The sequence below is a fragment of the Pleurodeles waltl genome, chromosome 1_2 (genome assembly GCF_031143425.1).
Source record: "Pleurodeles waltl isolate 20211129_DDA chromosome 1_2, aPleWal1.hap1.20221129, whole genome shotgun sequence".
Taxonomy (NCBI): Eukaryota; Metazoa; Chordata; class Amphibia; order Caudata; family Salamandridae; genus Pleurodeles; species Pleurodeles waltl.
In genome coordinates, this window is record NC_090437.1 from 77,798,872 (window position 1) to 77,825,171 (window position 26,300).

Here is a 26,300-nt window from a genome sequence, read left to right on the forward strand (position 1 = left end):
ATGCCGCCATCGGCTTCGGTGAGCTCTATTTGCCTGAGGTCAGATTCTGACCCATTTTCCTATGGATACGAATACGGGGAGGAATTGGAGGGGTCCCTGGACCCTTATGAATACCAGGAAGACCCTACTATGGACTGGGCACAGGACTTGGGCGAAGCTAGTGGTCTGGATATTTCTCCTGACACTGGCATGCAGTCTCCTCCTACCGTGGTTACAGGGGAGGGAGCTACCTATAGTATGGTGGTTAGTAGGGCGGCTGAGGTCCTTGGCCTTGAGCTACCTACTGTTGAAGTCGGGTCTAATCTCCTGACTGAGGTGCTTCAGCCTGGGGCTTCTACGTCCGAACCCCTTCTCCCATTTAATGCGGCCCTCACTGACGTCCTTTTGGGTACATGGTCCAAACCCAACACAGGGGCTCCTGTGAACAGGACTATATCTCGCCGCCATCGGCCTGCGCCAAACAACCCAAAGTTCCTGTCCCAACATCCTACGCCTGAGAGTTTTGTAGTTCCAGGCGTCCTTCTGGCATGTTCCCTTCCGCACCCCCGGATAGGGAATCCAAAAGGCTGGAACAATTTGGTAAGAAGTTGTTTTCTTCCTCCAGCTTCGCTCTGCGGTCCATGAACACTGCATGTCTTTTGGGCTGTTATACCCACTCACTGTGGGTTACGATTGCGCAAGTCCTGCCGCAGATACCGGAGCAGGCCCGTGCTATCGTCTCCCAAGCTGTGAAAGATGGGAGAGGCGTGGCAAAGTTAACGATCCTTTGTGGGCTGCGTACGACCGACTCTCTGGGCAGATCGGTTGCGACGACAGTGGCCTTACGGCGCCATGCCTGGTTACGTACTTCTGGCTTCTCAGGGGATGTCCAACAGTCACTCATGGTCATGCCCTTTGATGGCACCCGTCTCTTCGGAGACAAAGTGGACTCGCTCTTGGAGAGGTTCAAGGATTCCCGGGCTACGGCTCGGTCCCTTCGCCTTTCCTCCGTCACACGCCCCCCACAGTCCACTTTTCGTCCCTTTCGTGGCCACGGAAGGGGTGCCCTGTCACGTCCTCAACCCAGCCACTGGGCCATGCACGCTGGACAGCCTATGCGTGGCCGTGGGCGCGGAATCCCACGTGGCTGTGGGACAGGGAACCAGAGGTCTGTCCAGTCCACCTCTTCCCCCGCTGCAGCCTCCAAACCTTCCTAGTCCGTCCCCTCACTCCCGGCCAGTTGGTGGCAGAATCCGCCATCACCTGCCCCACTGGGAACATATAACCACGGACAGGTGGGTTTTGCAAATAATTCGGAAGGGCTACTCCCTCCCTTTTGAATCTGCACCACCACACATGCCACCATCCTTCCATCACCTTCCGGAGGATCATTTGGTGCTTCTCCACCAGGAAGTCGCAGCTCTCTTGGCCAAGGGAGCTGTAGAACAGGTCCCTGTGCCAGAAGTAGGTTGTGGTTGTTGTTCCCGCTACTTTCTGATACCAAAGAAGGACAAAGGTTTGCGTCCCATCCTAGATCTTCGGGACCTGAACTACTTCCTCAAGAAGAAGTTCAAAATGCTCACCCTGGCTCAGGTTCTGTCTGCCTTGGACCCAGGAGACTTGATAGTATCGTTGGACTTGCAGGACGCTTATTTCCACATCCCCATCCTGCCTGCCCACAGACATTACCTACGATTTGTGGTAGGTCACGAGCACTTTCAGTTTACTGTGTTCCCTTTCGGCCTTACCAGTGCCCCAGGTGTTCACGAAAGTGGCGGTGGTTGCAGCTCATCTGCGCAGGGTAGCGGTCTGTGTTCCCCTACCTAGACGACTGGCTGTTGAGGGCGCCTTCGCCCCTGACAGTGGTCTCCCACCTTCAGACTACGGCGTACTCCTCCGGCACCAGCTGGGGTTCACTATCAACGTGCCGAAGTCACACCAACTCCCTTTCATCTGAGCTGTTCTGGACACAGTGCTGTTTCAGGCTTATCCTCCCAAAAAGCGAGTCCAAGACATTAAGGCTATGATTCCGATCTTTCAGCCTTGGTTTTGGTGAGACAGACTCTGAGGCTGCTGGGCCTCTTGGCCTCCTGCATCCTGCTCGTAACACATGCCAGGTGGCATATGCGGGCTCTGCAGTGGGACTTCAAGTTCCAGTGGGTGCTGCATCAGGGGAATCTCTCCGACATGGTCCAGATCTCAGAGGGGACTGCGAAAGACCTGCAGTGGTGGCTTTCGAATCCCAATTGGGTCAATGGCAGATCCCTCTCCCTTCCCCCACCCAGATCTCTCTATAGTGACAGATGGGTTGCTTCTGGGTTGGGGCAGCCACATGGAGAGGCGGAGATCAGAGGCCTCTGGTCTCCGGCGGAGTCGGGACTCCACATAAATATGCTGGATTTCTGAGCGATCAGACTTTGTAAGGAAATGTCTCCCTGTTGCAGTTACCACCCACTTTTTGCCTGATACTGATGCTGACTTGACTGAGAAGTGTGCTGGGACCCTGCTAAACAGGCCCCAGTGTTCTTTCCCTTAAAATGTACCATTGTTTCCACAATTGGCACACCCCTGGCACACAGATAAGTCCCTTGTAAAAGGTACCAGTGGTACCAAGCTCCCTGTGACCAGGGAAGAACCCTAAGGGCTGCAGCACATGTTGTGCCACCCTAAGGGGACCCCTCACCTAACACATGCACACTGCCATTGTAGATTGTGTGTGTTGGTGGGGAGAAAAAGGCAAAGTCGACATGGCATCCCCCTAAGGATGCCATGCCCACAACATACTTTCTGTGGCATAGGTAAGTCACCCCTCTAGCAGGCCTTATAGCCCTAAGGCAGGATGCACTATACCACAGGTGAGGGCATAGCAAAATGCCCCTACTAAGTTTATTCTTAGACATTGTAAGTACAGTGTGGCCATATTAAGTATACGGTCTGGGAGTTTGTCAAAAACGAGCTCCACAGCTCCATAATGGCTACACTGAATACTGGGAAGTTTGGTATCAAACTTCTCAGAATAATAAACCCACACTGATGCCAGTGTTGGATTTATTAAAAAATGCACACAGAAGGCATCTTAGAGATGCCCCCTGTATTTTACCCAATCCTTCAGTGCAGGACTGACTGGTCTGTGCCAGCCTGCTGCTGAGAGACAAGTTTCTGACCCCCTGGGGTGAGGGCCTTTGTGCCCTCTGAGGCCAGAAACAAAGCCTGCTCTGGGTGGAGGTGCTTAACACCTCCCCCCTGCAGGAACTGTAACACCTAGCAGTGAGCCTCAAAGGCTCGGGCTTCGTGTTACGATGCCCCTGGACACAGCCCCCACTTTAGACGGCAAATCCAGGGGAGATAATGAGGATAACAATGAGTCACCCGCCAGTCAGGACAGCCCCTAAGGTGTCCTGAGCTGAGGTGACCCCTGCCTTTAGAAATCCTCCATCTTGATTCCAAAAGGAATAGGAATGTGCCCCCCTCCCCTCAGGCAGCAGGCACAAGGAGGGTGTAGCCACCCTCGAGGACAGTAGCCAGGCTACTGCCCCCCAGACCTAAACACACCCCTAAATTGAGTATTTAGGGGCGACAATGAACCCAGAAAATCAGATTCCTGCAACCTTAACAAGGACTGCTGACCTGAAGCCCTGCTGTGAAGACTGAGACAACTGCTTTGGCCCCAGCCCTACCGGCCTGTCTCCCAACTTCGAAGAAAACTGCAACAGTGACGCATCCAACAGGGACCAGCGACCTCTGAAGCCTCAGAGGACTGCCCTGCAACCAAGGACCAAGAAACTCCCGTGAACAGCAGACCTGTTCAACAATCTGCAACTTTCTTGCAACAAAGAAACAACTCTAAGGACGTCACGTTTCCCGCCGGAAGCGTGAGACTTTCCACTCTGCACCTGATGCCCCTGGCTCGACCTGCGGAAAACCAACACTATAGGGAGGACTCCCCGGCGACTACGAGCCAGTGAGTAGCCAGAGATGACCCCCTTGAGCCCCCCACAGCGACGCCTGCAGAGAGAATCCAGAGGCTCCCCCTTCCCCTGACCGCGAGTGTCTGTAACAATGGACCCAATGCCTGGAACCAACCCTGCACCCGCAGCCCCCAGAACCTGAAGGAACCGAACTTTGACGCAGGACTGACCCCCAGGCGACCCTCTGCCTTGCCCAGGTGGTGGCTGTCCCAAGAAGCCCCCCCTGTGCCTGCACCGCTAGAGTGACCCCCAGGTCCCTCCATTGAAACCTATACTAAACCAGACACCTGCTTTGGACAGCACCCGGCCGCCCCTGTGCCGCTGAGGGTGTGTTTTGTGTGCCTACTTGTCCGTCTCCCCCCCTCTTCTTCCCCCCCCCCCTCCCCCCCCCCCCCCCCGTTGCCCCGCCCTGTGCTCTACAAAACCCCTCTGGTCTGGCCCGAGGACGCAGGTACTTCCTGCTGGCAGACTGGAACTGGAACACCCCTGTTCTCCATACGCGCCTATGTGTTTTGGGCACCTCTGCACCTGAGCTGCTGGTGTGGTAACTTTGGGGTTGCCTTGAACCCCCAATGGTGGGCTGCCTATGCCCGAGGACTGAGACTTGTCAGTGTTTTACTTACCTCCTAATTTAACCTTTACTTACCTCCCCCAGGAACTGTTGATTTTTGCACCGTGTCCACTTTGAAAATAGCTTATTGCCATTTTTACAAGGACTGTACATGATATTGTTTTCATTCAAAGGTCCTAAAGTATCTAAGTGAAGTGCCTTACATTTAAAGTATTAACTGTAATCTTGAACCTGTGGTTCTTAAAATAAACTAAGAAAATATATTTTCAATATAAAAACCTATTGGCCTGTAGTAAGTCTTTGAGTGTGTTCCTCATTTATTGCCTGTGTGTGTACAACAAATGCTTAACTCTACCCTCTGAGAAGCCTACTGCTCGACCACACTACCACAAAATAGAGCATTAGAATTATCTACTTTTGCCACTATATTACCTCTAAGGGGAACCCTTGGACTCTGTGCACACTATTTCTTACTTAGAAATAGTTTATACAGAGCCAACTTCCTACATTAACTCTACAGGATGTCATTCCACTACTACAAAAACAAGATTACATGACTGCATTGAACCTCAAAGATGCGTATTTCCATGTACCCATCCATCCAGCTCACAGAAAAACCTCAGGTTTGTCATAGCAGGAAAACATTATCAGTTCAATGTTCTGCCATTTGGCATAACAGCAGCTCCAAGGGTATTCACAAAATGTGTAGCGGTAGTGGCAGCCTACCTAAGAAGGCAACACATACATGTCCTTCCATATCTAGACGATTGGCTAATAAAATCAAGCAATTTTATACAATGCCAACAACACACTCCTTACATAATAGAGACCCTACATACACTAGGGTTCACGCTCAACTACCAAAACTCATCTTCAGCCAGTACAAGCACAACCTTACCTAGGTGCTATTTTAAATATGCAAAAATCCCTAGCATATCCAAGTATACAAAGGATACAAGCTTTCCAAAACCTCATACCACAAATACAGCCAAATCAACAATACACTGTAAGATTTATCATGAAAATCTTAGAAATGATGGCATCCTGCATAGCAATAGTACAGAATGCAAGACTGAACACGAGGACACTACAGAAGTGCCTCTCACAATGGTCTCAAGCACAGGGTCAATTGCAAGATCTAGTGTTGGACTGCCAAACAGACAAGTCCTTTCAATGGTGGAATCTCAGCAACTTAATGAAGGGACGGTCATTTCAAGAACCTGTGCCTCAGACCACAAAACGGATGCATCAATGATAGGTTGGGGCGCTCATCTCAAAAACCTTACCATTCAAGGGGAATGGGATTCAAAACAGCTACATTTCACATAAACCATTTAGAATTATTAGCTGTGTTCCTTGCCCTAAAAGCGTTTCTACCCCTTCTCAAACACAAGATTGTTCTGTTAAAAACAGACACTATGACGACCATGTATTACCTGAAGAAACAAGACAGGACACATTCATCTCAACTGTCCCTTTTAGCCCAAACAATATGGAAATGGGTAATTCACAATCGCATTCATCTATTAGCAGAATACTTTCCAGGAATACACAATCAGCTGGCGGATCTCCTAAGCAGAACCCACCAGCAGATACTCAAATGGGAGATTCACTTTCAGGTACTTCAAAAGTACTTTCAAAAGTGGCGAACATCAGAAAAGACCTATTCGCAACAAGCGAAAATACAAGATGCCAAAACGTTGCATCCAGACACCCACATCCTCTATCCAAGGGCAATACTCTATGGATCAACTGGTCAGGGATATTTACTTACACTTTTCCCCCTCTCCCACTACTTCCCTTTCTGGTCAACAAACTATGTCTGACATCTCTCACCATGATACTCATAGCTCCAACGTGAGCACGACAACATTGGTACACCGCACTGCTAGACCTGTCAGTAGTCCTCACTCCAAACTACCAAACAGACCGGATTTGCTACCACAAAACAAAGGACAAATCAGGCATCCAAACCCCAGTGCTCTCAACTTAGCAATTTGGCTCCTGAAGTCATAGAATTTGGATACCTAAAACTTTCATTAGAATGCATGGAAGTGCTCAAGCAGGCACGTAAACCTACGACTAGACAATGCTATGCTAACAAATAGATTTGTTTACTACTGTCAATCTAAAATTACTGATCCACTTACAGCATCAATACGAGATATTGTATGCTATCTACTTCATTTGCAGAAATCCAGTCTAGCTTTCTCATTCATTAAAATCAATCTTACTGCAATATCAGCATACTTTCAGACTACTCAACACATCTCTCTATTCAGAGTTCCAGTTATAAAAGCCTTAATGGAAAGATTAAAATGTATTATTCTCCCTAGAACACCACCTGTTCCTTCTTGGAATCTAAATATTGTACTCACCAGACTCATGGGCCCACCTTTTGAACCCATACATTCTTGAGATTCAGTTTTTAATATGGAAGGTCGCCTTCCTAGTAGCCATTACTTCATTGTGAAGAGCTAGTGAAATACAAACATTCAGTCTTGAAGAACCTTTTTTCCAAGTACACAAACATAAAGTTGTACTTAGAACAAACCCCAAATTTCTGCCAAAAGTGATATCATCTTTTCACTTAAACCAAACAGTGGAATTGCCAGTCTTCTTTTCACAGCCAGACTCAGTTGCAGAAAGAGCCCTTCATACTCTTGACCGCAGAAGAGATCTAATATACTATGTAGATAGAATAAAGAATTTAGAAAAACAAAACTTTTCGTTGCCTTTCAATAACCACATAGAGGCAATCCTATCTCTAAGCAAGGATTAGCTAGATGGATTGTTAAATGCATAGAAACATGTTAAATTAAGGCAAAAAGACAACTTTTGATCACACCTAGAGCACATTCCACCAGAAAGAAAGGGGCATCTATAGCATTCTTAGGAAACATACCAATGGCAGACATATGTAAAGCTGCCACATGGTCTACTCTTTGTACCTTTACGAAACATTGTGTAGATGTATTTTCAATGCAACAGGGCAATGTTGGCCAAGCTGTCTTAAGAACATTATTTCAAACAACTTCAACTCCTACAGGCTAGCCACCACAATTTTTGGGGAGGGTAACTGCTTTGTAGTCTCCGCTTAGCATGTGTATCTGCGGCTAGACATGCCATCAAACTGAAAATGTCACTTACCTAGTGTACATCTGTTCGTGGCATGTAGTGGTGCAGATTCACATGCACCCTCCCTCCTCCCTGGAAGCCTGTAGTCGTTGCAGTTTTACTATTTGTACATATGTAGATACATTTACATTTGCATGGACATCTATTTTTACTTACTAATTTTATAGAACATTTATATTCTTACACTCTGTCACTCCTTCCTACACCCTTTTGCGGGAAAACAATCTAACAGTGGAGTCGACGCCCATGTGCCGTATGACCGAGAGGAGGAGTTACTCGAAGTGTTGTAGTTAGATAGGGGCTGGGGGTAGATGAAAATACCAGAGGTAAGTACGATAAGTGTCCCCATTGACCAGGTGCAGAGTGGTTACCTACCCAGTTATCCCATACACTAACACCGGGTAGCAGTGGTTGAAGTTCGTGTTTCAGGATCCTTCCCAGTGGATCTTGAGGAAGCCAACAAACAAGAGGAAGGTTGGAGAGTGTCCCCACCCAAGGATACCTAGAAGACAGGCGCACCTACACCAGGGGACCCGGATGCAGAGGGGAGAAGGGGTTCTCTCTGAAGTTAGTGGAAGCCTTGGATTATCCAGCTGCTGTCACGACCGGTGGACCAGGCTGGTGGAACTCAGGGACGGATTCCAGATGTGGAAGACCTTAAAAAAAAAAAAAAAAAAGTCCAGCAATACCCACCCTCCGAGAAGTGAAGTTCCTGCAAGTCTGTTGGAGGAAGAAGTCCAGCTGCGGGGTCCAAGAGCTGCAGAAGATCCCCAGGAGTTGCCTACGAGCTGTCCCTAGACAGTCATCAGATTGCAAGAGGGTCAGTGAAGAGCCAAGCCACCAACAAGCACTGGCAAATGCAAGCAGGAGCTGAAGATGTATTTGCTGAGTTTTGGGAACCAGCAATGTCCAGGCAGGCCAGCAGATGTCATTGGTGCCCCCATGAGTGACCCACAGGCGATGGGCCAAGGGAGTCATTAGGAGGCCTCAGCAGCACAACTAAACAGAAGTCCCTTGTCGCAGGAGTTGCAGAGGAGGGGCTGATCTTCGAGTTGCAGAATAATGGAGGCTGGGGCTTCTTGGTGCCGTAAGATCTCCTGGAGGAAGAGTTGTAAGGAAATGCCTCCTTGGCATGGTTACCCCCTGACCTTTTGCCTTTGCTGATGCTATGTTTTGAATTGAAAGTGTGCTGAGGCCTGCTAACCAGGCCCCAGCACCAGTGTTCTTTCCCTAACCTGTACTTTTGATTCCACAATTGGCACACCCTGGCATCCAGGTAAGTCCCTTGTAACTGGTACCCCTGGTACCAAGGTCCCTGATGCCAGGGAAGGTCTCTAAGGGCTGCAGCATATCTTATGCCACCCTGGGGACCCCTCACTCAGCACAGACACACTGCTTACCAGCTTGTGTGTGCTGGTGAGAACAAAACGAGTAAGTCGACATGGCACTCCCCTCAGGGTGCCATGCCAACCTCACACTGCCTATGCAGTATATATGTCACCCCTCTAGTAGGCCTTACAGCCCTAAGGCAGGGTGCACTATACCATAGGTGAGGGCACCAGTACATGAGTACTGTGCCCCTACAGTGTCTAAACCAAACCTTGGACATTGTAAGTACAGGGTAGCCATAAGAGTATATGGTCTGGGAGTCTGTCAAACACGGACTCCACAGCACCATAATGGCTACACTGAAAACTGGGAAGTTTGGTATCGAACTTCTCAGCACAATAAATGCACACTGATGCCAGTGTACATTTTATTGTGAAATACACCCCAGAGGGCACCTTAGAGGTGCCCCCTGAAACTGTATCCAACTATCTGTGTAGGCTGACTAGTTCCAGCAGCCTGCCACACTAGAGACATGTTGCTGGCCCCATGTGGAGAGTGCCTTTGTCACTCTGAGGCCAGTAACAAAGCCTGCACTGGGTGGAGATGCTAACACCTCCCCCAGGCAGGAGCTGTAACACCTGGCGGTGAGCCTCAAAGGCTCACCCCTTTGTTCCAGCACCGCAGGACACTCCAGCTAGTGGAGTTGCCCGCCCCCTCCGGCCACGGCCCCCACTTTTGGCGGCAAGGCCGGAGAAAATAATGAGAATAACAAGGAGTCGTCACTGGCCAGTCAGGACAGCCCCTAAGGTGTCCTGAGCTGAAGTGACTCTAACTTTTAGAAATCCTCCATCTTTCAGATGGAGGATTCCCCAATAGGATTAGGGATGTGACCCCCTCCCCTTGGGAGGAGGCACAAAGAGGGTGTACCCACCCTCAGGGCTAGTAGCCATTGGCTACTAACCCCCCAGACCTAAACCCGCCCTTAAATTTAGTATTTAAGGGCTTCCCTGAACATAAGAATTTAGATTCCTGAAACCTACAAGAAGAAGACTGCTGAGCTGAAAAACCCCTGCAGAGGAAGAACAGAAGACACCAACTGCTTTGGCCCCAGACTTACCGGCCTGTCTCCTGCCTTCCAAAGAAACCTGCTCCAGCGACGCTTTCCAAGGGACCAGCGACCTCTGAATCCTCTGAGAACTGCCCGACTTCGAGAAAGACGAGAAACTCCCGAGGACAGCGGCACTGCTCCAAAAGAACTGCAACTTTGTTTCAAGGAGCAGATTTAAAGACCCCTGCAACTCCCCGCAAGAAGCGTGAGACTTGCAACACTGCACCCGGTGACCCCGACGCGACTGGTGGAGAACCAACACCTCAGGGAGGACCCTCCGGCGACTCCAAGACTGTGAGTAACCAAAGTTGTCCCCCCTGAGCCCCCACAGCGACGCCTGCAGAGGGAATCCCCTGGCTCCCCCTGACCGCGACTGCCTGAACTCCATTTCCCGACGGCTGGAAAAGACCCTGCACCCGCAGCCCCCAGCACCGGAAGCAACGGAACTTCTGTGCAGGAGTGACCCCCAGGAGGCCCTCTCCCTTGCCCAGGTGGTGGCTACCCCGAGGAGCCCCCCCTTGCCTGCCTGCAACGCTGAAGAGATCCCTTGATCTCTCATTGAAAACCATTGTAAACCCGACGCGTGTTTGCACACTGAACCCGGCCGCCCCCGCGCTGGACCGAGAGGCGGCCACCTGTAAAGTAGAGCCTTTTGATGTCTGTGGGGCAGCAGACTCCACCAGCCGATCGACATTGTCCTAAGGTGCCTTGCGGATGTAGAGAAGTGACTCCTTCTCTCCAAGGGAGATCCCTTCGTGCTTTCAAGTGCAAACAGAGTCCATGTGTCCCTGGAGGATGCACAGCCTTGGATATTGCAAAATTGTTGCAGGATCCAGAGAAACTATGTTGCAAGGGGAGCCTTCCCACCAGAAGCAGACGTGTTTCAGTACCATAGTAGACCAGCAGCGGTTCCAAAGACCAGGAGCAGAAGATGTCTTGCAGAGTTCCTTGTAGAGCCTTGCTCAACGAATCTGAGGACCCTCCCTCGGGGGAGCCCTTAAGTACCCTTAAAAGGGGGGTGCCACTTTGAAGTGACCCAGCTATCAGAGGCTGTCAGGGATGTCCTCTACCTGACCTAACCAGTCAGATGCTCCTAGGGGCCTCTGCCCATCTTGTTTCCAGGATGGCAGAATCAACCGGCCACCTGGCAGCTCTGTGCACCTCCCTGGGGAAGGAGCTATACAGGCAGTTAGTAAATCCCCTATCCTTTATGTAGTTTTGCACCAGAGCAGGAACCAGGAGTTCCTGAACTGGTGCAAATAGGTTTATGCAAGGAGGACACCAAATGTGCCCTTCAAAGTAGTCTGGTGCTCAGAGGCCACCCGACCCCAGCCCTTAGACACCTAACACATAGGGAGAGGTGGTCACACCTCTCCCTTGCAGGAAATCCTTTGTTCTGCTTCTCTGGCCTGAGTTTGGCTCATCAGCAGGGGGGCAGGACAGTGTTTGGGGTCAGCAACGAGCACTGGAATCAGTGTAGTTGCATGATTCCAACGTTTGATACCAAACATGCCTAGGTTCGGGGAAGCAATTATGTAGTTGGACCACTCGTGTTGACCAGTGTCCACTACATACCTTAAGATGGCTTCCCTGCTCTTAGAGTCCAGGAATTGGCCTGGGGTCTCTAGGTGTACCCTGCTGTGGGGTGCCCTCACACTTAGACATGCACCCTGCCCTTGGGCTGAAGGGCCTACCAGAGGAGTGACTTATGTCTGAGTGCAGTGGTCAGGTTCGGTGGTGAAAGGGTGCAAACGCCATTTCACACAGTCTGCAGTGGCAGACCTGCAGTCACAGTGGGCATGGGCTCCCATGGGTGCCTTAATGCATGCTGCAGCCCATTTGGGGGGGGGGGGCTTGTGTATCAATGCCCTGGGTACCTAGATACTATATACTAGGGACTTTCATTGGTGCACCAGTATGGCATTTGTGGGTGTAAGCATTTAACAGCACCCAAAATTAGGGGAAAGAGCATAGACACTGGGGTCCTGGTCAGCAGGATCCCAGTGAACTACAGTCCACAAATACTGACATCAGGCAAAAGGTGGCGTAACTATGCTAAATAGATGGCACTTCCATACATTAAACTTGTAGTTTCCTTGCCTCCTTCAAAGGTGAAGAACTGCTGAGAGATCATTGGCACCACTTGCAGTCACTCAAGGCAGAGAGACCCATCATCCATAGTGTTCTTGTCGTGCATGCATCTTTAGGTCCACCATGTTTAGGGCAGGTCTTTTGATATAGTTCACTGCCCCGCCTAGGTTACTGCTCCTGAAGCACATTTCCCTGCCCCAGTCAGTCTTTCAAATCATTACAGACCTGAGCAGCTTTGGGGATTTGTCTCTAACAAAGAAAAAAGAAAGCATATTGAGCCAAAAAACGTGGTGTCTTACACGGTGTTGATCTTTGCCAATGCATCAACCACAGCAGAAGTTGCTCTTTCTGCAAAGAGCCCACCAGGTTGAATGGCCACAGGAACGGAGGTGAAAATCTCTACTGGCCCAGCAGGCTGGTGGGCATAATTGTCAGTGTGTAAACGTACCCCATAGTTATTTAATATTTTAGCAGCTATTTTTCCCCTCCTTTCTAATTTCTTATAATTATTTAGCTACTCACCTTTCAGAATCTAGTGAAGTTCAATATTGCACTGAGCAGGCCAGGTACTACCCCTTTATTATGATGGAAGTGACACTCAAGATGCATGTCTGCTATAGATGATGGATGTGGCTAGCTTTCTGGTCAGTTTATTCTTATATAAATGCACTCTTTAACTAGAGAAACATTGCTAGCAAATGGCTATCAAATGTGAACTCTCCAACAATAGCAACATCATGTAAACATGTTAAAACTTTTGTTTTTACTTCACAGCGCTTCATTATGATTCTGACAGAGCATTTGGTGAGATGTGAAACTGGAGGCATTGACGTGGTAACACCCTGGTATAAAAACTGTATAGAAAGGCTGCAGCAGATCTTCTTACAGGTAAGAGAGGGCACTAGTGGTATGTGTAACAAAAAACTGCTACAAGCTCTCATCATTGCATGTAATAGAAAAAATCACTACTCTGTCACTACCTGTCAGAATGTTTTAGGTCGGGGGGAGGCAACAACACCTCATGTAACGTTTTAATTCTCCATTTTTAAGTTTTCTTGATCAGGGTATTCAAATGATCTTAAACACATTTTAATAGAGACAACACAAATTAGCCTTTTTTCAGTTCCTTCTTATTAATACTCCGAACATCACATCTGACCCGATTAAGACAATATGTGCACAGCCCAAACATGCAATCAACTGGCTCTTAAGGGATATCAGATGCTTACCACACATACGTAGGCCAGGCATTGGGCATTCTTACCAACAGACATCCCGTCTCTGTCAAAAACTCACAATTCATTAGAACTGGTACATTTACCCTACTAAACGCGGTTTGTAATGGTTACATTTGGAAAGTCATATCCTGGACTAAAAACAGGTACTGCAGAGCGGTTCTAATGGTAATGTGCTAAGAAAATGGCAATTCAAAATCTCACTAGCCAGTTATAATATGTTAAATATTCAAAGGCACTAATGTAGGAAAATGGCCCTTGTTGCAGTTACAGACCACTTTTTGCCTGATACTGATGCTGACTTGACTGTGTATGTGCTTGGACCCAGCTAATCAGGCCCCAGCACCAGTGTTCCTTTACAAAAAATGTACCATTGTTTCCACAATTGGCACACAGATCAGTCCCTTGTAAAAGGTACCAGTGGTACCAAGGGCCCTGTGACAAGGGAAGGTCCGTAAGGGCTGCAGCATGTTGTGCCACCCTAAGGTACCCCTCACCTAACATATGCCCTCTGCCAATGCTGATTGTGTATGTTGGTGGGGAGAAAAAGGCAAAGTCGACATGGCATCCCCCTCAGGGTACCCTGCCCACAAAACACACTGCCTGTGGCAAAGGTAAGTCACCCCTCCAGCAGGCCTTAAAGCCCTAAGGCAGGGTGCACTATACCACAGGTGAGGGCATAGCTGCATGACCAATATGCCCCTATAGTGTCTAAGTCCATTCTTAGGCATTGTAAGTACAGTGTGGCCATATTAAGTATATTGTAAGGAAATGCCTCCTTGGCATGGTTACCCCCTGACTTTTTGCCTTTGCTGATGCTAAGTTATGGTTTGAAAGTGTGCTGGGACCCTGCTAACCAGGCCCCAGCACCAGTGTTCTTTCCCTAAACTGTACCTTTGTCTCCACAATTGGCACAACCCTGGCACTCAGGTAAGTCCCTTGTAACTGGTACCCCTGGTACCAAGGGCCCTGATGCTGCTGAGGGTGCGGGATTGGTGCCTACTTGGGGCCCCGATAGTGCTCCTCTGAGCCGCGGGTACTTACCTGCTAACAGACCAAATTCCGAGTACCCCCTGTCTCCATAGGAGCCCACTTAAAAATTGCTCAAATTTGACCTCTGCACCCGGCTGGCCCCATGTTGCTGGTGGTGGGTGTTTGGGGTTGACTTGAATCCCCAACGATGAACTACCTATAACCCGGAGACTGGAACTGTATGTCATGTACTTACCTCTTAAACTGTACTGTATTTTCTTCCCCCAAGAACTGTTATGAAAATGGTGTCCACTTTTAAAATAGATACTCTGTTTTCGTAAAAACTGTTTACTTGACCAAAGTTACATTGATGTCTATGCTAAGTACTTACCTGCAACAGTATTTACTTCTGAACGGAGTCTTGTGGTTCTAGTATTAAAGTAACAAAAATATATTTTCTATATAAAATCCTATTTGTAAGAAAATGCCACTGTTGGCATTGTCCCCCCCCCCCCCCCTCCCCTCCACTCCCCCCCCCCTCTCCACTCCCCCCACACCTTTTACCTAGTGTTTATGCCAACTTTGTATATACTATTTCAAAGTAAGAAATAGTGTGCACAGAGTCCAAGGCTTCCCCTTAGAGGTAAGATAGTGGCAAAAGTAGATAATTCTAATGCTCTATTTTGTGGTAGTGTGGTCGAGCAGTAGGCTTATCAGAGGGTAGTGTTAAGCATTTGTTGTATACACACAGGCAATAAATGGGGAACACACACTCAAAGATTTACTTCAGGCCAATAGGTTTTTATATTGAAATTTAAACTTAAATGTAAGGTATTTTATTTAGATACTTTAGGAACTTTGAATAAAAGCAATACCATGTACAGTCTTTGTAAAAATGGCAATAAGCTATTTTCAGAGTGGACACAGTGCAAAAATCAACAGTTCCTGGGGGAAGTAAGTAAAGGTTAGAGTAGGAGGTAAGTAAAACACAAGTCTCAGTTCTGGGGCTTAGGCAGCCCACCGTTGGGGGTTCAAGGCAACCCCAAAGTTACCACACCAGCAGCTCAGGGCCGGTCAGTTGCAGAGGTCCCCAAAACACATAGGCACCTGTGGAGAACAGGAGTCCTCCGGTTCCAGTCTGCCAGCAAGTACCTGCTTCCTCGGGGGGTGACCAGGGGGGTTTTATAGAGCACTGGGGGGACACAAGTAGGCACACAAAACACACCCTCAGCCGCCCAGGGGCGGCCGGGTGCAGTGTGCAAAGCAGGCGTCTGGTTTCAGGTAGGAAACAATGGAGGGGCCCGGGGTCACTCTTGCGGTGCAGGCACGGGGGGGCTTCTCGGGACAGCCACCACCTGGGCAAGGCAGAGGGTCGTCTGGGGGTGGGGGTCACTCCTGCATTGAGGTTCGGTTCCTTCAGGTCCTGGGTGCTGTGGGTGCAGTGTTTGTTCCAGGCGTCTGGTCCCTTGTTACAGGTGGTCGCGGTCAGGGGGAGCCTCTGGATTCTCTCTGCAGGCATTGCTGTGGGGGTTCAGGGGGGTCGTCTCTGGTTATTCACGGCCTCGCAGTCGCCGGGGAGTCCTCCCTGAGGTGCTTGTTCTCTGGATCTCGAGCTGGGGGGAATAGGGTGCAGAGTGGAAAGTCTCACGCTTCCGGCGGGAAACGTGTAGTCTTTTAAAGTTGCTTCTTTGTTGCAAAGAAGTAGCTGGTTTTGAATAGGGCCGCTGTTCACAGGAGTTTCTTGGTCCTTTAGTCCTGGGCAGTCTTCTGAGGCTTCAGAGGTCGCTGGTCCCTGTCGGATGCGTCGCTGGAGCAGGTTTTCGAAGTTGGAGACAGGCCGGTAGGGCTGGGGCCAAAGCAGTTGTCGTCTTCCTCCTTCTCTGCAGGCTTGTAGGTCAGCAGTCCTTGTTTCTTCAGGTTGCAGGAATCTAGTTTCCTAGGTTCTGGAGTGCCCCTAAATACTGAATTTAGGGGGGTGTTTAGGTCTGGGAGGGCAGTAGCCAATGGCTACTGTCCTTGAGGGTGGCTACACCCTCTTTGTGCCTCTTCCCGGAGGGGAGGGCATCCCTATTCCTTTTGGGGGAATCCTCCAAAATCAAGATGGAGGCTTTCTAAAGGCAGGGGTCACCTCAGCTCAGGACACCTTAGGGGCTGTTCTGACTGGTGGGTGACTCCTCCTTGTTTTTCTCATTATCTCCCCTGGACTTGCCCTCAAAAGTGGGGATTGTGTCCACGGGCGGGCATCTCCACTAGCTGGAGTGCCCTGGGGCATTGTAACACGAAGCCTGAGCCTTTGAGGCTCACTGCTAGGTGTTACAGTTCCTGCAGGGGGGAGGTATGAAACACCTCCACCCAGAGCAGGCTCTTGTTTCTGGCATCAGAGAGCACAAAGGCTCTCACCCCAGGGGTGTCAGAAACTCATCTCTCAGCAGCAGGCTGGCACAGACCAGTTAGTCCTGCACTGAAGGGTTGGGTAAAATACAGGGGGCATCTCTAAGATGCCCTCTGTGTGCATTTTTTAATAAATCCAACACTGGCATCAGTGTGGGTTTATTATTCTGAGAAGTTTGATACCAAACGTCCCAGTATTCAGTGTAGCCATTATGGAGCTGTGGAGTTCGTTTTTGACAAACTCCCAGACCATATACTTAATATGGCTACACTATACTTACAATGTCTAAAAATAGGCTTAGACACTGTAGGGGCATATTGCTCATGCAGCTATGCCCTCACCTGTGGTATAGTGCACTCTGCCTTAGGGCTGTAAGGCCTGCTAGAGGGGTGACTTACCTATGCCACAGGCAGTATTTTGTGGGCTTGGCATCCTGAGAGCTTGCCTCTGCCTCCACAGCAGCACTCCTCACAAACCTTTTTGAGATGGGGGATGGGGTTCCAGCTGTCAGTGTCCAGGCCCCCCAAGGACAACAAACATCAGAAACCTCGCCTAACCCCCACCCTTGTGGGCTGCCACCACAAAACCACTTTAATTTACCCTCAGCAGTGCAGTCACCTGGAGGAAGATTGTATCTTCTTTTACCTCCACAAGTGGAAGAGTATAACCTTCAACAGTGGGTTTTCCAAATTGTTCTGAAAGCGTCCCAAACCCCTTTTCTGACCCTTCCTCATGACATGCCTACTATACCACAACGCCTTCCAGAGCACCACTTGCTATACCCTGAGTAAATGTTCAGGGTCTCTTGGTCAAGGAACCCATAGAGAGGATACCGGTGTAGGAGACTGGCTCAGTTTATGGTGCACACCTATGGTGTCGCACTCTATACTTAGACCAGGCAATCCCGAGTGATAGGGTTTAGGTGTCTAGATAGCAAGAGCTCTCTAGGGGTAGCTGTGGTGAGCAGTTAAAGCTTATCGAAGAGGAATGTAAAGCACTTGCAATACCACAATAGCCAGTCATTCATTGTACACAAGAAAACCACACCAGGTGTTGCAAAAATAAAGATTTCTTTATTACAACACTGAAGACTATACTAATGTTGGTATATCTCCACTTGGAGATATCGACCCACAAAATATACACTTAAAAACAGTCAGAAATAGCATAGAAATACATGAGACGTTAATGGGATGGGCCAGGCAGGGGGGCAAACCAAATACTAAGAAAGTGGTATAAGAATGGAAGTGCCCAACCAAGGTAACCGTTATGATTCCAAGGGCTGGGGTAGTAGGAAAATACCAGAGGCATGTAACTGCAATCCCACAGGCACTCAGGTGCAGAGTTATCTAGCCAGGTGTCCCATAGCCTAACACAGGACCGTCGGGTTGGATTTTTATACATTCAGGACCCTTCCCAGTGGACCCCAAGGAAACCAGTTGGCACAAAGAAGGTTGCAGAGTGCGTGCACCAGTGGATACCCAGAAGACCTGTGTACCTACACCAGGGAGCCCAGATGCATAGGGGCGAAGTGGCGTCGGAAACCCTTGTTAGTCAGTGGAAACCTTGGTTGTCCAGCTACTGTCATGACCTGTGGATCAGGTCGGTAGAACCCAAAAGTGGATTCCGGATAAGAGGAACCTGAAAAAGAATGGAACAGTGTCCAGACCACTCGGAGATGTCCATGCGGTGCAGGTAGGCAATGCCCACCCTCTTGGGGGTGAAGTTCCTGCAAGATGGTGAAGGAGGAGTTGAGCTGTGGTGTCTACGGGAATGCAGGAGATCCTTCGAGTCAGCCATGAGCTGTCCCACGTCAGTCGCCAGACTGATCAGTGGACCAGCAGGGCCGCCAACAAATGCAGCTAATGCAAATAGTAGTTGCAAGGTAAGTTGTAGGTTTTTGAGGACCAACCAGATCCTGGTGACTCGGCCCTTGGAAGAGAATCAGGGCAGTCCTTCATAGCAGTGAAAGCCAGCCAGAGTTGATGGAGCCCCCAATGAGTGGCCCACTGGCAGCAGGCACAGGAAGTTGCAGGGAGGCCTCACCAGCACAACACGGGAGTCCCATTTTGCATGAGCTGCGGAGTGGAAGCTGATCTTGGAGTTGCAGAGTGCTGCAGGCTGGGGCTTCTTGGACCCTGAAGATCTCCCTGGAGGAAGAATAAACGAGCCTTGGCAAGAGCAACAGTTGCAGTGTACAGTGGCTACAGCAGGGGCCGACAGTCTTCCAAGTGGATCAGAAGACAAGAGGAAGCTGAACAGGACCACAGAACCACCACCTGTGTTGCAGAGCCTTTCGATGTCTGTGGGACAGCAGGATCCACCAGCCGGTCGTCGTTGTCTTGAGGTGCCTGCAGATGCAGGGGAGTGACTCCTTCACTCAAAGGGTACTAGCTTCTTGGATACAGGCAGAGTCCTTTGGACCTTGGAGGATGCACAGCTGTGGATGTTGCTGAAATCTTGGAGGAGCTAGAGAAACAATGTTGCATTGGGAGCACTCCCAACTGGATACAGTCTTGTATCTGATAGAAACTTCTAGTTGCAGATTCCTTACCTTAGAATTTCTCCGCAGTCTTCAAACTGGATCCGGAGATTTTTTCTTCGAGCAATACCCTTGCGCGTTGGAAGGTGGCATCGGTCGACTCCGCAGGCGGCGGCGTAGTCGGCGTGATGACGTCGGGAGTAGCCCACAGACGCTGTCTCAGCGCAGTGATGTCGGTTCTTTTCTTCCGCGCCATGCGCTGATCCGGAGAGAGCTACCGTGGTCTCTTTTTGACCGACTTGAACCGTGTTTTTTTTTTTTTTTGAGTTTTTGAGTTTTTGAGTTTTGGGTGTGGCGAGATGTCCCCGAAGACCGGCTTCACGCCCTGCGAGGACTATCACTGCATGATGTTGGTGACGGATCCGCATCGGGTCTGTTTGTGGTGCTTGGAGCGCGACCACAACCCGAAGTCGTGCAGTGAGTGTCGGGCCATGCACCCGAAGGCCTTGAGGGAGCGGTCCCTCAAGCTTATGGTGGCCTGCCGCTCAACTCCTGTAAGGAAATGCCTCCTTGGCATGGTTACCCCCCTAACGTTTTGCCTTTGCTGATGCTAAGTTATGATTTGAAATTGTGCTGGGACCCTTCTAACCAGGCCCCAACACCAGTGTTCCTTCCCTAAACTGTACCTTTGTCTCCACAATTGGCACAACCCTGGCACTCAGGTAAGTCCCTTGTAACTGGTACCCCTGGTACGAAGGACCCTGATGCCAGGGAAGGTCTCTAAGGGCTGCAGCATGTCTGGGGATGGGGGGCCCTCACTCAGCACATGCACACTGCTTCACAGCTTGTGTGTGCTGATGGGGAGAAAAAGACTAAGTCGACATGGCAGTCCCCTCAGAGTGCCATGCCAACCTCACACTGCCTGTGGCATAGGTAAGTCACCCCTCTAGCAGGCCTCACAGCCCTAAGGCAGGGTGCACTATACCCCAGGTGAGGGCATATGTGCATGAGCACTATGCCCCTACAGTGTCTAAGTAAAACCTTAAACATTGTCAGTGCAGGGTAGCCATAAGAGTATATGGTCTGGGAGTTTGTCATACACGAACTCCACAGTTCCATAATGGCTACACTGAAAACTGGGAAGTTTGGTATCAAACTTCTCAGCACCATAAATGCACACTGATGCCAGTGTGCAATGTATTGTAAAATACACCCAGAGGGCATCTTAGAGATGCCCCCTGAATACCTACCCGAATTCTAGTGTAAGCTGCCCAGTTCCTGCCAGCCCGCCACACACCACACATGTTGCTGGCCCCATGGGGAGGGTGCCTTTGTCACTCTGTGGCCAGAAACAAAACCTGTACTGGGTGGAGGTGCTTCTCACCTCCCCCTGCAGGAACTGTAACACCTGGCGGTGAGCCTCAAAGTCTCACCCCTTTTGTTACAGCGCCCCAGGGCATCCCAGCTAGTGGAGATGCCCGCCCCTCCGGCCACTGCCCCCACTTTTGGCGGCAAGGCTGGAGGAGATAATGAGAAAAACGAGTCACCCACCAGTCAGGACAGCCCCTAAAGTGTCTAGCCCAGGTGGTGGCTGTCCCGAGAAGCCCCCTCTGTGCCTGCCTGCAATGCTAGAGTGACCCCCGGGTATCTCCATTGTTTTCAATCTAAAATCCGACGCTTGTAGTCCACTGCTCGACCACACTACCACAAAATAGAGCATTAGAATTATCTACTTTTGCCACTATCTTACCTCTAAGGGGAACCCTTGGACTCTGCACACTATTTCTTACTTTGAAATTGTATATACAGAGCCAACTTCCTACAAAGATAGAAACATTTACATTTCAAGTAACCACCAAAATGACTATCTCCAGCAAGAAGCAATAAAACATTTAGCTCAGTCAAGCCTAAAACGTTTCCATGCAATAGGCCTGATTGATGTATAAATCGGTTGTCTTATTCTAAGAGCCCATTTTCATGGAAAATGTCTTTATTTCACTGTCATAATCATATTTGACACCTGCTGCTGGGATATGAAGTATTGCAGAAAAATATATATTTCAATTGAAACAAACATTGTTTTGGTTGTTGGAAGATGTAAAGAGGAATGCGCCAAACACCTTTTTCAGGTTAACATATACCAGATGTCAGTTTGACTTTTAATGCAGCCAATTGTGGATGCAGAATGTATTTTTCGAACTGGGGACAGCAAGTTACCTCAAAAGTAGATTCCCAGGTTCCAACCGTAATTACACAATGCACTGTAATGTTCATGCCCCTTTCAGGTCTGACTATGGCCTTGGGCCTTTACAGTCTAGGGAACTTGAGAGGATGACAAAAGCAGCAGCAAGGCAGATAGCCTGAACTCTAAAGAAGAATCTAATTCAGTGTTCTTACAAAATACTAGCAGTGTGGCACTTCACCCACTGAGCTTTCAGCACCTGGTGACCCCTCCTCAGCCAAACAGGCTCATTTTAGTGCTATTATTTTGCAGAATTAGAGAAATTTGGGTGGAGAAGCCACCCTCCTACTCTCACTCAGTAATATGACCCTTATGGATAAAAGGTAATGAGAGCCTGTGAAAATTAGTTTGCTCTGGCATCTCCAGAGCCACTTCTAGGCAGTAAGGAGTAGTTTTGACAGATCCAGCCTGCTTATCTTCCCACCCCACTCCCAGAAATCTAGTAGTGCAGTCTTCACCCTACAAACGTAAGCAGAGCATAACCCCTTATGGTCCTCCCAAATAAGGTATTGAAGCATCTGATAAGATTCTCACCCCAAACTACTAAGCCAAAATGTTTTGCTTGGAATTTGAGAGGTTATCCTCATTGGTTATAAGCGTCCTCTACACATGATTGAGGTTCTACTGGTGGTTTTCACTTACTGCTCTTATGGTGCCTCTGGATTTTCTCCAAGGGGGAAGTCAAAGTTCTCCTCCTCTCATTCTCCTTAGCTGAAAAGGGCACAAATATTGGCACAGTGAAGGGATACCCAACAGTCAATTTCCCTTTATCTCCATCATATCAGATTGTTTTTTCACATAGCAGTAGTCGTTAAATGCCTAAAAGGTTTGAAGAAAAAGTTGCCTCAGATCTTCCATGCAGGTCCCCAATTTGATACTGACGTTTGAGAGGTCCTACCTTTGAACCCATGCATTCATGCCCTTTGGAATGTGTCTTCGGGCTACTGTTAACCTCTATATGATGGATAAGCCTGATGTAATCTCTGCCAGCTGGTGCCCTCTTTACTGTATTACCCAAAAATAAGATTGTTTGAATTAAGCCTTTCTCACTTCCAAGTGACCAAGTGTTTTGTTGCCTTGCCTTTTCCCTCCTCACTCTTCCACTGAAGAGAAAATGTTGCACAGACTACGTACTAAGAAATCGGTAATTTCATCCACAGAATACAATGTTTGAGAATAAATGAAAAACATTTTGTGGGTCTTGATAAAAAGGTAAAGCAGTCCGGAAACCAGCTCAAGATTTCTTTAATGATTAAGCATTGCTATGAATTAGCAGGCAAATCTCACCCTCAAGGATTTGGTTTACCATTGGACTAGCATTAGTGTTGCTTCTTAGGCCCTTTTACAGGGTGTCCCAATCCTAAAGATCTATGAAGATGCTTCTTTGGCCTCTTGGCATTCTTTTGTGAAAATTTGTCTTGAAGCGGATGATCAGTTGCAGTTTTACCTTGAAAGAGCAGTTGTACAATCTTTTCTGGTCCTCCTTCAGTCATGCGTTGGTAGTAGTGCAAGTAATGAGTCTGCATGAGCAGTCATCCATTGAAAGAACTGACTGCTTTCCCTCTTTTTGAAGGGTGAAACTGTTCTTGCAGAATCCTCACCTCTCTGCTGCCACTATTTAAAATTTATTTTAGGAAAGTCTTTTTCTGGACACTAAAGCTTTGCTTTAAAAAAAAAAAAAAAGTTAGGTCATTTAGCATGCAGATGGGCACCAAAATCATTTTGATCATTAACTCTCAGCAAAGAATTTTGTTATCCCTCAAAATATATTGAGGCCCTCGACCACCTTTGTTTAATTGAAATGATATGGTAACTCCTGCTACAAAATGGATATTCAGTGATATCAGGTGCCTGATTTTGTGATAGGTTATGCCTAAACGTCTTGTCTGTTTTTATTGCATTAACTTTCTCTTTTGGACCTACTGTTTCAAAGCGCAAAAGTGGACGCAGCCTAGATGGAACCAACTCATAGTAAATGGACCAAAACAAATATTGCTGACAAGTGTGTATTTTGAGTCTGCGACAGTTCTGGCAAGACCAAATATTCTTATTTAAAGTCCTATATTGATCAGATGTGCTCACCACTGCCTCTTCCATCACTCCTTAGTACTGGCACACTTCTAAACTTTGAACTCATCATGACACATGAAGTCAAGTTCATATTATGACAACTTGTACAGCAATTGCTTTTTACTACTGTGCAACAAATTTGTTTTTCTACTGGTGAAAGTGCTCCTTGGTTTCACAGCGCATTGCTTACATGGTGACAACTATAAAGGAAATAAAATGGTGCTTCATATTTGTGATCTGTTTTGCCACGGGCTGAAAACTAACACATTTTTGTGTTTATCCACAGCATTACAAAATAATTCATCAATACATGGTCACGTTGGAGAATCTTCTGTTTACTGCTGAACTCGATCCTCACATCTTGAGAGTTTTCCAGCAATTCTGTGCTCTTCAAGCTTGATATTTATTTTCTGAGTGATGACCGATAACTTTGAACTCAAAACTATTTGCCTGATTAACAGGAAGAAACTTTTACAATATGTGATTGCCTCTTGTACCCCATTTTATACCAAAACAAGCAAGTACTTCGTGTGGAAAAATATTTTAGCATCATAAGGCCAATAATTTAAGCGTCATCTGTAAACTGATTGTAGCAGATTGCTGACATCTGTCTGCAGACGCTCTCTTTTTAGTGGTTTTTTTTTACTAGAACTATGCATTTCTTCTGTTCCCTTGTTCTGCTTTTTTTACGTCTTGCAGGTTGGATTTTTTTTTTTCGATCCTTTACGCAACACATTAAAAACCCGGTTAATCTAAAATAAAGTGAAGGAGGAAGGATTCTGGATGGAAAGCAAACTGAACTGTTTATTTTGCCAAACAGATCTAAAACTTTGTCTTTGGCCACCAAGTATAGCTCAGCATGGACACTTGAAAAGTGAAGGTTACAAAAGTATAGCGGATGTTTTGATTTGTGTTATTTTTAATGACCAGACTGTTTATGTTCACAATTTGGCTAAACAAAAATGGTTGAAATACTAAAACTGTTTTTAAAAAAAACATTGTGTGCTGTCTTACTTTTTGATTAATACATTATTAGTGCTGTTATTCCCATTGTAAAACCCTTTCTGAATTCTTCTTGATTGTCCCAGTCTCTGGTTCAAATACAGAATGCACTATTCCCTCTGTTTGGGGGTTGTCAATGGTTCCTGTATAAGCAAATTCATGGTCAGCTGCGTCTATGTATAACTTTCTTAGGGATACCTCTAACCTCGGATTCCTCACATGGGAATATCCCCAGTGGACTGGATCTGTAAAACGTCAAAGCAGTAATTCTGTGTGCTGATATGTGGCATTAATCTGCTCCATGCCAATGTCATTCCGCTTTGGAAGTGATAAGCGGAGTTGCATATAAGCGCCACCCAAGTGCGCTGATATCAGTTATCCTTTCTGTGCCATCAGATGTAGAACTGTAGCTACTCCTTAGTTGTTTCATTACTTTACTCAACAGAACATGTCACTTTTTTAGTGTACAAGGGAAGATGTCCCCTTCCAAGACAGCATAGTTCAAACCATTCAGGCACTTTTGCAAACAGATGTTGGTGACAAACCCTCTCAAAGTATAGGAGTGGTTCCTGGGCTGGGAATAGGACTTGTTGTGCCAGATGGATCTGAAAACCATCTGGGACAGCAAGGCAAAGCTTTACATCAGCAAACTTTGGAGGACTTCTTGCTGTGACAGGTGGAAGTCGGGAAAAAAAATCCTACTTCTGCTGCAGGCATTCGTTACTTTTGAAGTCTTAAGGTAAGTCCCAAAGATGGTATAAATCTGTGCGAGAATCTGCTGCTTCCTGCTACAATGGAATTTGGGAGAGGGCATGAATGTGTATCTCGGTCTTGTTCCTAATCAACCCTGACTGAGGCCATGCCCTGATGCCACCAGAGCACACCCAGCCAACAACCCCTCGTGCCCTTACTGTGCGATACTGCTCGGACTTTAGACAATCTTTTCGGCACTCAATAATACTCTGACAATTTCTGTGAAGGAGTTGATTATTTCCTCCAATATGGCATGAGGTATGAGGGAACTGTATGATGTCAGTGGCCTGGATACCTCCCCGGACACTGGCCTTGTTTCTCCTCACAGCTCTGCCACAGAAGAAAGCGCCTCCTTCGCTGTTGTATGTAGGGCGGCAGAAGTACTGGATGTGAAATTACCTACCATGGAGTTAAAGACTGATGTTGTCACAGAGGTACTCCAACCTGAGCAAGCACCTACAGAACTTGTATTGTACTTTAACAAGGATCTCAAGAATCCACCCTTGGCCAACAGGCAGTCTCATTCCAGAGAGCTTTATGGTACAGGCATCCACCAGTAAATCCCAAAACCTTCCCCAATACATGGTCTGATTGTGTGTTTAAATGGATAGAGACCTTTAGCAACACATTGTTTTATCTACAAGCCTTGCTCTGCAGTCTGTAAATGCCGGCTGTCTTCTAGGTCTCTAATCCCACGCATTACAGGACATAGTTGCCATGTTCTACAAGCAGTTCTGGGCAACATTTGACTTCCCTGACCCTGGTTATCCAGGATAGCCACAATGCAGCACAATTTGTGATGTGAACCTCTCTAGCTTGGACACACCCCACTGCTTATTTTAGGAGACTGGTATGAGAATGGCACTTTGGCACCACACTTGAATGAGATTGGGCATTTCCGGGGATGTCCAGGCATTTCTAATGTTCATACCACTTGATCACCTTTTTGGTGAATCAGCAGACTGATT

General features: G+C 47.9%; 1 protein-coding gene across 1 annotated transcript in view; it reads left to right on the forward strand.

The window, feature by feature from the left end:
* NCBP1 (nuclear cap binding protein subunit 1) overlaps nt 1-24,565 on the forward strand; it is a 511,810-nt gene extending 487,245 nt beyond the window's left edge. The window contains exons 22-23 of the mRNA XM_069236547.1: nt 12,959-13,072; nt 23,864-24,565. Of these exons, the coding sequence (XP_069092648.1) occupies nt 12,959-13,072; nt 23,864-23,977 (228 nt within the window). The 3' untranslated portion in view covers nt 23,978-24,565. The remainder of the gene's footprint in view (nt 1-12,958; nt 13,073-23,863) is intronic.
* Nucleotides 24,566-26,300: the final 1,735 nt, after the last annotated feature.